At 44.0% G+C, this 13,412-nt stretch overlaps 1 protein-coding gene across 1 annotated transcript in view; it reads right to left on the minus strand.

The window, feature by feature from the left end:
* KCNAB3 (potassium voltage-gated channel subfamily A regulatory beta subunit 3) overlaps positions 1-9,753 on the minus strand; it is a 128,586-nt gene extending 118,833 nt beyond the window's left edge. Inside the window, exon 1 of the mRNA XM_077261661.1 lies at positions 8,933-9,753. Within this exon, the coding sequence (XP_077117776.1) occupies positions 8,933-9,153 (221 nt within the window). The 5' untranslated portion in view covers positions 9,154-9,753. The remainder of the gene's footprint in view (positions 1-8,932) is intronic.
* Between the last annotated feature and the right edge of the window lie 3,659 nt (positions 9,754-13,412).

Below are 13,412 nucleotides of genomic sequence, written 5' to 3' on the forward strand. Positions count from 1 at the left end.
TTTAGGACCAGCACGAGTAGTATTGATGGATTTCCTAGCAAAGGGTACCATGATCACTAGGGCACAGTATGCTTCACTGCTGCGGAAACTGCGGAAGGCCATCAAAACAAAGAGACATGGCATGCTCACCAAAGGTGTCCACCTTGTGCAAGACAATGCACCAGTTCACAACTCACATGTCGCCCAAATGGAAGCATGATCCTATGGCTTTGAAATTCTACCACATCCCCCTTATTCACCTGACCTCGCTCCATCGGACTCCCACCTGTTTTCATCAATTAAGTTATTTTTGAAGGGCAAGCATTTCTAGATGATGAGACTCTGATTTCCGAAGTCACGTTGTGGCTTTTGGAGCAACCTGTCTACTTCTACAAGTGAGCTGTTTACACCTTAAAGAGATGAGACAAGTGTGTGTATCTAGGTGGCAACTATGTAAGGAAGGACTAATACCTGTGCCAAGTTTCATTGCTCTCAGTCCATAGGAAGTGGGTCAGGGGAAATCTTTAATGAACGCCCCTCGTATTGTACCCCTCTATCCTGGACTATCTCCTGCATCTCCTCCATCCTGTATTACCTCCTGTAACGTCTGCATCCCGTACTTCCTCCTGTATCTTCTTCATTCTGTACCTCCTCCATCTTGAACTACCTCCTCCATTCTGTACTACCTCCTGTGCCTCCAGCATCCTGTACTACCTCCCATAACTCCTCCATCCTACACTACCTCCTTTGTATCTTCTATTCTGTACTACCTCCTGTACCATTTGCATGCTGTACTACCTCCTGTAGCTCCTTCATCCTATACTACCTCCTGCACCATCTGAATCCTGTACTACCTCCTGTACTCCTCCATTCTCTACTACCTCCTGTACCTCCAGCATCCTGTATGACCTCCCATAACTCCTCCATCCTACACTACCTCCTTCGTATCTTCTATACTGTACTACCTCCTGTACCATTTGCATGCTGTACTACCTCCTGTAGCTCCTTCATCCTGTACTATCTCCTGTACCTCCAACATTCTGTACTACCTCCTGTACTCCTCCATTCTCTACTACACTACTGTACCTCCAGCATCCTGTACTACCTCCCATAACTCCTCCATCCTACACTACCTCCTTTGTTTTGTCTATCCTATGCTACCTCCTGCACCATCTGCATCCTGTACAATCTCCTGTACCTCCAGCATCCTGTACTACCTCCTGTACCTTCTCCATCCTGCACTACCTCCTTTGCCTCTTTCATCGTGTACCATCTGCATCCTGTACTACCCCCGGTATTGCCTTCATCCTGTACCTCCTCCATCCTGTACTACCTCCTGTACCTTCTCCATCCTGCACTACCTCCTTTGCCTCTTTCATCGTGTACCATCTGCATCCTGTACTACCCCCGGTATCGCCTTCATCCTGTACCTCCTCCATCCTGTACTACCTCCTGTACCTCCTCCATCCTGTACTACCTCCTGTACCTCCTCCATCCTGTACTACCTCCTGTGCTTGTGAGATAGTTTTGTTTCTTTGTGGATATACCCAATTTACATGTTTTCCCCATGCAGCATTGCAAAAAAGAGCAAGAAAGCAACCCCCAGCTCCGAAGACTTAGTAATAGGAACTTGTGAAATGAATAATTCACCAGCAAAAATGTAAATTACATAATCTATTCAGTTCCTTTCTGTTTCCAAAAGTCACAAGAAGTGTTGGCCATAAGCTCCTATAGTGAATGTAATCTATTTCTTCCAGACTCTGCCCAATTCTCCATCATTGCGTTGCTTGCCATTTCATTGCTGCATTGTTTGGCAGGTTTTGACATTCAGGAGCCGTATGAACATAGATAGGTAACAATCTCTAGAACTGTTGTGATGGCTGCCACATCCTGTTGTGTCTTTTGGAAAACTTTGACAGGAGAAACCGTTCTACCTAAGAAAGGCTTTAACTAAATAAAAAAAAAAAGTCCTAGGAAAAAAGGACAACCCAAGAGATTTCTACTTACTGGGGACTTTTGATTCCCGAAGGAAATGCTTTTTAAGGTCAATATTCGGCCATCTGCCATAAGCTATTAACTGGAGTGTTGCTTATGCAGCAAATCTGTTATCCAAGGCACAGGCTTGGCTGCTAAGATTTGTGCAACCAGTTTTTTTAAAATATGGGGTCAATTACTTTTGTTCATGGGTAGTAAGAGTTTTTGTTCCCTAGAGGGGTTGTCTAATCTTTGCTGGAGCGCACTACTGCCCACCTGCCTTTTGGCCTCTTGATAGCTGGAGGGGACTGTTCCTTCTTGACTGGTAGTTTGGACCTGTGGTATCATTGAGCTGCTTGGCCGAACTGTGCGCTTTCCCATATTTTGCCTCTCTAGCATTGTAGGAACGTATCTGGACTGAAGCTGGCCAGATAAAGAGCTGACAATGCACTCCAGCGATCCGGTCAGTTCTTACAAGCTCTTTTCAGAAAAGCTTGTCAGCACTGCGCATGTTTTGCCGTTGCTGCTACGCAAGTAAACAGTAGACTTAAAAATCACTCCATTCTTAAGAGCAATGAGGATTATTAATGACAAGTAAATTGATAGTCGCTTTTCTTTTCATTTTTAACCATCAAAGAATAACCTTTTAAAGGATATATACACCTTAAATGAGTTCATTTTTTGTCTAGAAGTAAATTTTTTTCACATCTGTCAGAGGCCACAGGTACAAAAAGTCTACCTCGGACAGAGTCCGTCTGACAGATGCCAGAGGAATACTGGCCTCCACCTTTTAACATCTACACAGGGATCTGGTTTCACAAAGGGGTCCCCTGGATTGCTTTTACGGAAAGGCTGCAGTCAGGAAGAGTGAACCAGCAGGAACCGGCGCCGATCAGGGTCAAAGCCAAGAGGTGACCTCAGGAGCAGAATCGTAAAACAAGAGGATGGTCAGAATACACACCGAGGTCAAAGAACCAGAATAATCAGAACAAACAGGAGCACAGCACAGAGGTATATACCAGGGTAGCAATGGTATTGACTGGCAGTGGGAGTCAGAAATTCAAGGGTTTCAATAGCAGACTGCTCTGCTCAGGAATGATAAACCCTAAACTAAAATTAACCCCATAGCTGCCTTCCAAAGCAGCACCAAATAGGACTGGTGCTGTCACGCATTGCAAGCAGTGAAAGAGCGCCGCTACCCAGCGGAAAAAGAGGAAACAGAGACAGACATTTTTGCTATTGTATTTCTATGAAATTTTGGAATATTTGACTTCTTCACCCTCTAGGTATCACGGTACATCTACTGTAGAATGAGTTATCACCTTAATGTTCAACTTCTATCTTTTCAGAATACAGCTTAGAAGATGGTTCAGGAGAAGAGAGATAAGGTTTACAAACTGCTGCCAGAATCATCTCACTGACAGTATCACTGGTAGCTCATTCTGCAGTCTGCCATCCATTCTGATTGTGATTGACAGAGGCTGTAGGAGACAACGGGCTTTCTTTGTCATCTCTGCAGAGGTCATTGTGCAGGGAAGGGGTGGAGGCAGATTTGAACATCATCTATTGATTTTTATAGGATAGTTTTATGGGCTTTCTTTGTCATCTGTGCAGAGGTCATTAGGCAGGGATGGGGTAAAGGTCAGCTTTAACAATCACTTACTTGAATTGGAAATTGTTGTGGGCATGCTTTTACCTTTCTGCAGGTCATTGTGCAATAAAGGGGAGAAGGTCAACTTTAATAACGACCTACTTCTTTAGGAGAATAGTGTGGGCATGCTCTTACCTTTCCGAAGGTCATTGTGCAGTGATGGCTAGGTGGTCAGCTTTGATAATCACATACTTTTATGGGAGAGTGTTTTGGGCATGGTGTCCAGGAGTCATTGTGCAGTGAGGGAGAGGAGATCAACTTTGTCAAATACAGTGACGAGCAAAAGGGAAACAAAGTTTTGCACTTGTGACTTTCAGGCTCCATATCTCACCATCCACTACTGCTTTGATCGTGAGACCACCAGCATTTTATAGACAATCATCTTGACTATCTCATACATCAATTTGATTTGCAACTATTTAGCATATGATTAGTGATGCAGATTCTTATGTCACTGCATAGTTACTGTTTTGCTCCTCGTGATGGAAAAATCTTTTTCTTCCTATATACTGCAAAATAGAACCTGTTCTCACATTCCCTAATAGCTCAGTGTGTTAATAGTATGAGTTTCAAGTGAAAGGTCACTGATTTGAATGGAGGAGCAGCAATGAAGATGATTTCCCAAGAAAAGAGAAACAGCATCATCCAACTCACCAACAGCGGTCTGTTGGCCAAGAAAATTGCCAAACTGCATCATGTGAGCGCCATGACAGCTGGAAAAATACAAAACTAAGTCACTGCATTCAAAAGCCAAGAGGTGGATGTACAGGCAAAATATCGGAGTCAACAAGTCGGCTCCTGAAAAAGTCTATCAGTTTTCGTGCGACAAACACAGCAGTGAAGGTGGCTTGTATTCTTCGTAATAGTAGGATCACAGACATTCATGAAAGCACTAAGAGATGCACGTTATACAAGTCTGGAATGGTGACTCGAAAAAACGTAAAGAAGCCTCGACTTCAGTATCATCATAATAATAAGTTTGGAAAAAAGTACGAGTTTGGAAAAAAGTACGAAAAGTGAATAGTAGAAGATTGGAAACGGGTGATTTGGAGCGATGAGAAGAAACTAGATAGACTAGCCTCTGATGGGTGCAAATGGGTCTGAAACAAGGCGAAAAGCGGCTATCAGATCGAGAAATTGAAGGCACGGTCAAGTTTGGTGGAGGACGCCTGATGATATGGGATTGATTCACAGCCAAAGACATTGGATACTTGATCATGATCGATGGTGGTCTCAATGCTGAGCTTTATGTGAATATCCTAGAACACGAGTTACTTTGTACACTCGAGAACTATGGGCATGAAAAGGACGACATAGTGTTCCAGCAGAAAAATGCCCAAAGTATATGTCAAAATTGGTGAAGAAATGGTTCAATGACAATGAAGTAGAGGTGCTATATTGGCTCCCACAGTCCCTAAACCTCAACCCAATCAATCACTTGTGGGTAGAGTTGAAGGAAAAACTGTATACATACCCAAGTGAGGCGACCAGTATGTGCCAACTTTGGGAATGTGTGTAAGAGACCTGGGATCAGATTTCAGTCGAGATATGTCTGAATTTGATCAATAGCAGCCCAGAAGAAATCAGGCAGTGAAAGTTTCTTTTAGCAGTACAGGGGTTAATCTGCTCAGTTGAGAGTTCTGGAAGCTTTCCTGTGTTAAGGCTCTCATCTGTTCACTGTTAGCCACTCTGTCTCCTATATAATCTGTGCCCTGGCTAGCACTCATTGTCAGAGGATAGCTTATGCTGCATGGCTGGAGGTTGTTGGTGGTTGTTGTTTGAGAAGGCGTTTGATAGATTTATCTGTGACTGTTTCAAGGTTTTGGGTTAATTCCCTTTAAAGGGATAATTCCCTTTCTTCTCTTACTTTGGTTTAATCCCATCCTCCACTCCCTGATGCATTCCTCTGTTGTCTGTGAGTGTATATTTGTATGATTGGTATTTTCCTTTATCCCTGATCGTATTACCTTGTTACTCTGGTTGGTGTATTATAGTACACTACTATTCCCCTCTTCCCTGGGTCGGGAAAGGGTACAGACCGTTGGGCGGATTCAGGTGTTAAGGCAAGCTACTTGGCCCCGGCATCTTAACCATCAGAATTAATCCGGGGAACTGGGCAAGCAAAGGTGCCCCTAGTGTTAGGGATAGGGAAGGATCATATGACACGTATGCTAAATAGTTGCAAGTTAAATTTATGTATGTGATAGCCACGTTCAAAGCAGTAGTGGATAATGAGATATGGAGTCTGAAAGTCAAAAGTTCAAAACATTGTTACCCTTTTGATCGACACTGTACCTACTGCTACCAGAGAGTGTTGTGAGCATGCTGTTAGTTTTCCAGGAGTCATTGTGTAGTGAGGGAGAGGAGGTCAGTTTTAATTATCACCTACTTTTATGCAACACTATTGTGAGCATGCTGTTACGCTTCAGAAGGTCATTGTGCAGTGAGGGAGAGGAGGTCAGCTTTGAAAATCACCTACTTCTATGGGAGAGTGTTGTCGGCATGCTGTTATTTGTTCGGGAGTCATTGTGCAGTGAAGGACAAATACATACTTTATGAGAGAGTGTTGTGAGCATGCTTCTATTTGTTCAGAGGTCACTGCGCAGGGAAGGAGAGGTAGTTAGCTTTTATCATCACCTATTGACTTCTACAGGAAAATAAAGAGGGAGTTGTGAGACTCTTATGTGTTATGTTTTAATACAGCAAGATATGGTTTATATGCCAGTCTCTATACATTTATTCCATTTGTATCAATAGATTGATGGCAAGTGTTCCCCAGAGACTGAATTACAACAATTGTGCAAAGATGAGTGGCCAAAATTCCCCCAGAGCGTTGTAAAAGACTCACTGCCAGTTATCGCAAACATTTGATTGCAGTTGTTGCTGCTAAGGGCGGCCCAACCAATTACCAGGTTTAGGGGGCAATCACTTTTCACACAGGACCCTGTAGGTTTGGATTTCTTTTTCCCTTAATAATAAAGACCTTCATTTAAAAACTGCATTTTCTGTGTTATCTTTGTCTAATATTTAAATTTGTTTGGTGATCTGAAACATATAAGTGTGAGAAACATGCAAAAGAATAGAAAATCAGGAAGGGGGACAAACACTTTTTCACAAAACTGTATGTTGGATGAACAGAAATCACTCCCCACTTATACACATGCACAGTTCAGCACCTCTGAAGGCGACTAATCTCACCTGAGGTCGGTCATTGAAATTCGACTTTCTTATCCTTCTTTTCCCCAACAGATATTGGGGTGCGGGGGTAAAAGTCAGGAGACTCCAATAACATAAGGTCATCGGCTATGTCAGCAGAATTTAGACAACTTTTCTGTTATGCGTATAAGGGTTGCCTAATGTAAAAGGAAAACAACAACCATGCATACAAAGTAGTCCTACATAATGTATGCCCATCAAGACGTGCCCACACAGCAAATGTAGCCACATTGAAGTGCCATCTAGAAATTGTGACCGTTGAGTTACTGTGCCCGCTCAGTCAGTCTGCCCACACACCAGTTATACCTACTCAGCAAAATGTGCCCACATTGTCAGTTTTTCCTTTAAAGTTCTGTACACACCTACAACTAAAATCTCAACATGCAGATGCATCGCAGCAGTATCACAGTATATCTCAGCAGCATTCAGAAAAAGCCCAAATTATGTGTCTAAGAAACAGCATGCCATTTACACACCACACTTGGGCCTCCTTTGTTTTGGGGGCCTCCATCTGAAGCTCAGTAACATGGGAGTCAGACATTGACTCCAGCAGAACTGTTACTTATAATGAAGCAATCTGTCTGAATACTATTTTTCTGGGTTTCAGACGCAAGACTCCAATGAAGGAGGCTGAAGCATGATTTTTCTTAAGAGCTCGGGTATCTCAGCTGTGTCTTACATCTAACTCATATGGTGCATGAACTCAGTGTGAGCAGCTCAGGTGTATCTCCTAAGAACTCATGTAGCTCAGGAATAGCTTAAATGTATCGCAGGAGTAGCTTGGAACTACTGTAATTCTTGTGTAGGACAGGAAAGGCTCCGGAATATATCGGATGTACCTAAGGTTTATATCAGAACTATTGTAGATCACAAATAGTTCTGGAGTATTTCTAGAAAAGCTCAGGTGTATCTATGGATTTGCTCAGGTATATCTCTGGAAAGGCTCGGGAATAGCTCGGGAGGATCTCTGGAATGGATTGGGAGGATCTCTCGAATGGATCGTTAGGATCTCTGAAATGGCTTGGGAGCATCTCTGAAATGGATGAGGAGGATCTCTCGATTGGATCAGAAGGATCTCTAGAATGGCTCGGAAGGATCCCTAGAATGGCTCGGAAGGATCTCTGGAATGGCTCGGGAGGATCTCTGGAATGTCTCAGGGGGATCTCTGGAATGTCTCAGGAGCATATCTGGAATTGTACAGATGTATCTTTGGAATGGCTCAGAAGGATGCCTGCAATATGTCAGGTGTATCTCTGGAATGGCTCAGGAGGATCTCTGTAATGGCTCAGGTGAATCTCTGGAATGGGCCATGTGTATATTTGGAATGGTTCAGATGTATCTATGGAGTAAATTAAGGGCATGTTATGGCTAACTCAGGAAAATCTCTTAAATGGCTCAGGTGCATCTCTGTGATAGCTGGGGTGCATCTCTATAATAGTTTAGGTGTATTTCTGGAGTCCTTCAAGATACATCAGGACTAGCTCAGTTGTATGTTAGGATGCTTTCACACCTGCTGTTTTGATAAAGATTGTGAAATCAAGCCTAGATCCAAGTTCTCTCTCTTTTTTAAATTCACTCCTAGTCTTTACTTAAATAGCTGCATCCTATGCGCACATATTAAAGTGTCCAGAAAAGCAACCTTTCGGGAGGTTATCTCGGGAGTCAGGTGTATGTGAGGCCTAGTGTAAGTGTCTGATCTAAGGCTAGTGGCCACACAAGACTTTGCCTGTTATCTAATCCATAGCAATCCGTACCTCAGTCACATACCAGTGTAAGAAGATCGGGAATACCTCCATCACTCTCCTATCAAATGTCCCAATCACTTTTACAAGGATTTATGGGAGAAGAGCTGATGGGAACAGGACAGATGTGGCATCAATGGGGTCACCTGGGACTGAGCATTGTCCGTCTACAATTGTATTATCATTATCAGTCTAACCCAAGGGGGGGATTTTGGTGGCTTGAATGCCCACAACAAAACAGTGAATGTAAGGTTTGTACCCTTATAAGATAGATAGATAGATAGATAGATAGATAGATAGATAGATAATTGATAGATAGAAGACAGATAATGTGATAGAGATGGTCTCTGTGGATGTTGATTGCTCTTACCTGTATTTCATGCCAGTAGATTTACCGGTGGACTCCCGCAGGATGTGTGACAGAAGGGGGAGCACCTGATTAGGGGTTTTTGTCCCAAGCGGGGGTGTTCGTTGTTTTATTTGCCCCACATTTCCCCCACTTTGCCCAACAGAAGGGCGCGTGGGGCAAAGACGGTCCTCACTGGTCCTACTTCTTAACGTCTGTTCCGTGCAAGCAAAAGAAACTTGCATCTTGAGAGGCAAAGAGAAAACGAAAGATGGGAGATGGTATGAATTAAGGGTGTCTATGGAGAAGCCAGGAGGTGAGATCCACACCTGTCCAGAGAAGGGTAGTGGCACCAGGTAGAGAGTTGTAGGTCAGAAAGGAGAAGGAACAATGCAGGAGAAGTGGCATAGGAGTGGACAGGAGCTGACAGAGAGGCTGCGGAAGGGGAAAGATGTGTTTGGATACAGGAGAGGTATGGAGAGAGTGAGACAGAGGGGGATGGAGAAAACAAGGGAGGAGAGCTGAGGGGGATGGGACAAGGGGAAGACAAAAAAGTGAGTGGTCCAGGAGGAGATGTGCAGAGAGTCAGGAGGATGCTGTGTGGGTTTGGGTGGAGGAGAGTGTATGGTACAGGTACCAGGGGAGGGCAGATTGATGTGGGGCTGATGATTACAGAGGACTTGGGGAGATGATGGAAGTGTGGCGACGATGCCCTGTGTGCAGTGGTGGGACAGCTCTGCAGTTATCCAGGGGGCACACCGCACATCCCTCCCTGCTCCTCTCTCTCTTCCTCTCGCATCCTTCTCTGCACCGCTGCAGCTAATACGAGCTCCTCCTCCTCCTCCTCACTCCACTCACACACTGGATATATAGACTTTATGTACACAATCCCACATAGTGCTAATAAGACACACACTAACCTGGCTGCAAATGGGATTGGGGGAAGGGGGCGATACTCCGCAACCTCTGTCTGAAGGCGATCGCAGCATATAATTCTCTGCAGGGCTATGACAAAAGAGAGGTATAAAACAAGTGTCTGCCAGGAGAAGACTGAAGAGGTATGGTAATGCTCTGCAAAAGAAATGTAAACACCTGCGGTATATAGGTGGTGTACTCAGTAATAGTCAAGTAAGGGAAGGATAAAGTCCTTGATATTCCTTAGGTACCCGGTCAAGGTGGTGGTATAAACAGATATGTCCTTCAAGAACCTTCTGAGCCAAGTAGCTGGTAAGACACCAGGTAATAGCGGTATAAAATGTCATGTCCTTCAAGAACCATGTGATCTTAGTAGTTGGTAGGACAACAGGTAATAATAATATTAACATATCAGGTATGTCCTCCAAGACCCAAGTGAGCCGAGGAGGTGGTAAGACACCAGATATGGGGGCTAGATAGTTATGACCGGATATAAACATGCCAGAATGGGCAATAATACTCTAAAGCTGTGATGGTACCAGGCTGAAGAGGTGGGAAGACAAAACAGACGAACGCTATAAGCAGTTATAGCTTTGGAGATCTAGGTAAAAGAAGAATTTAGGACTCTGATGCTGGTGTCAGGCTGACGAAGTGGTAATGCACTATGTTCAAACGCTATAGACAGTTATGCCCTTAAAGAACCAGTTAAGGAGAATATTAGGACTCTAATCTTCTGCAGGTACCAGGCCAAGGATGTGGTAATACATCAGATAAGAGGAGTATAGACAGATATGATCTTCAAGAGCCAAGTAAAGGTACCTTCACACTAAACGACTTTGCAGCGATAACGACAGCGATCCGTGACATTGCAGCGTCCTGGATAGCGATATCGTTGAGTTTGACACGCAGCAGCGATCTGGATCCCGCTGTGATATCGCTGGTCGTTGCTGAAAGTCCAGAACTTTATTTGGTCATCAGATCGGCATGTATCGTCGTGTTTGACAGCAAAAGCAACGATGCCAGCAATGTTTTACAATGGTAACCAGGGTAAATATCGGGTTACTAAGCGCAGGGCCGCGCTTAGTAACCCGATATTTACCCTGGTTACCATTGTAAAAGTAAAAAAAAAACACTATATACTCACCCTCTGATGTCTGTCACGTCCCCCGGCGTCCGCGCTGCTGCTCAGAGCTTCCTGCATTGAATGTGTCAGTGCCGGCCGTAAAGCCGAGCACAGCGGTGACGTCACCGCTGTGCTTAGGGCCGGCGCTTACACAGTGCAGGGAAGCTGAAGGCGAGGGACGCGACAGACACGGCAATGTAAGTATGTAGTGTTTTGGTTTTTTTACATTTTACACTGGTAACCAGGGTAAACATCGGGTTACTAAGCGCGGCCCTGCGCTTAGTAACCCGATGTTTACCCTGGTTACCCGGGGACTTCGGCATCGTTGGTCGCTGGAGAGCTGTCTGTGTGACAGCTCTCCAGCGACCAAACAGCGACGCTGCAGCGATCGGCATCGTTGTCGATATCGCTGCAGCGTCGCTTAATGTGACGGTACCTTAAGACGAATATGTGGAAAGAAATCAGGTTGTGGGAATACGAGGTAAAAGTTATGACCTGCGGGAACTTATTAAGAGACGGTGTTAAAACTCTGCAAGGATTAGGCAGAGGATAAGGTAAGACACCAGGTATGAAGGCTAGAGACAACTTTGAAAAATTGAGTAAGAGAGGATATTAGCAGGTACTAGGTCAAAGAAGCGTTAAGACACAAGGTAAAAGAACTGCAACTGATATGTCCTTCAAGCATCAAATTAGGGAGGATAATAAGATTAAAAAAAAAAGGAAGACTATTAAGAGTATGATACTAAGCAGGTACCAGACCGAGGAGGTAGGAAGACATCAGGTAATATGTGTAAGATAGTTATGATCTGCAAAAAAACAGTACGAAAGGGTGTTCTACAAGCGTCAGCCCAAGGTGGTGGTAAAACACGAGGTATGAAGCCTATAAACAGATGTGTCCTTCGAGTGAAAGGTAAGGAAGGATATCAAGCAAGACTCTGATGCTCAGCAGGCACCTGGTTGAGCACGTGATAAGACACCAAGTAGTGTAAAATAGCTATGACCTGCAAAAAAAAACAAGTATAAGAAGATGCTAAGACTCTGATGATCTGCAGGTGTCAGGCCGAATTGGTGGTAAGACACCAGATATGAAGACTTGATACAAAGGTGCCCTTCAAGAATCAGGTAAGTGAGGCTGTCAATACTCTGCAGGTACCAGGTCAGGGAGCTGATCAGACACCAGGTAAGTTTTGTGAACAATTAGCATTTGAAGGACAAAGGAGAAAAACAAAAATTGATTGCAGGAGCAAGCAGTCCATCTATCAAAATGCCAATAACACTGTTGCTTTGCAGGTTCTAGTTAGGAGGCATTAAGGATCATTTTGGGTATGGGGTGCTACACTGCTTCTATATAGGTTCTCCTCATAGAGATCTGCAGTCAGACGCAAGGCGTTGAGAAGGGATTAGATAATAATGCAGGGTAGGCATATGTATATACAATACTGCTCTACAGGTTTGGGATTGGTATGCTTTGCAGGTACCAGGCATATGGCAGGAAGCAGAAGAATATCGATGGACAATGCTTGGACAGAATGTACCGCAGGATGGTCCCGGTTGGGGAGGACAGATACCTCATACTCGACCTTCTTTTGAGACCACAGTAACTCAAAATTATGGTACAGGCCTCTGGCAGTGGAAGATTGTATTATCTGTTCCAAAAGCAGCTTAGACTTGCTGGTAATTATAACAAAGCACCCGCATAGTCAGCTCATTTTTACACATCAGAAATGATCACTGAATCAATCATAAATTAATTTCTACGAAGGTCAGAGACATTACACTTCACAGAAAAGAGAAGGGTTAAATGAACAGAAGCCTCAGTAACTTAAGATCGAAAGTTTGTAGTAGGAGAGACATTGTGATGGTGGTGGAGGTTGCGGGCAGGAAAGGGAGCGAGATGGATGTGTGAAGAGATTTAATGCAGCACACAGAGAACTGCAGCATAAAGCACTGCCACACTGAGAATTCTCTGACTCAGCATGTTGTGACGCAGGCTGAAAGAAAGAAGACGAAAATGAGACCCAACCAGAAAGAGAGGGAGAGCGTGAGAGGGACCAACAAAAAACAATCCTGAATCAAAAATACCGAGACCTATCCAGATGGTGAGACCTCACCCTAGAGAGGCATAGAGAGAAACAGAATAGACTGTAAGATATAATGAACACCTCAATGAGATGGAAAATGACAGACCAAAACAGAGAGAATAGGACGGAACCAAGAAAAAGACAGTCCTTAGCAAAGAGGCCTCCAAACAAACACCAATCCTGGAACATTAGTTGTATAAAATGAGAGAATCAGTAAGGCTGCCGTCACACTAGCAGTATTTGGTCAGTATTTTACATCAGTATTTGTCAGCCAAAACCAGGAGTGGGTGATAAATGCAGAAGTGGTGCATATGTTTCTATTATACTTTTCCTCTAATTGTTCCACTCCTGGTTTTGGCTTCCAAATACTGATGTAAAATACTGA

Source organism: Ranitomeya variabilis, chromosome 5, assembly GCF_051348905.1.
Source record: "Ranitomeya variabilis isolate aRanVar5 chromosome 5, aRanVar5.hap1, whole genome shotgun sequence".
Lineage (NCBI taxonomy): Eukaryota > Metazoa > Chordata > Amphibia > Anura > Dendrobatidae > Ranitomeya > Ranitomeya variabilis.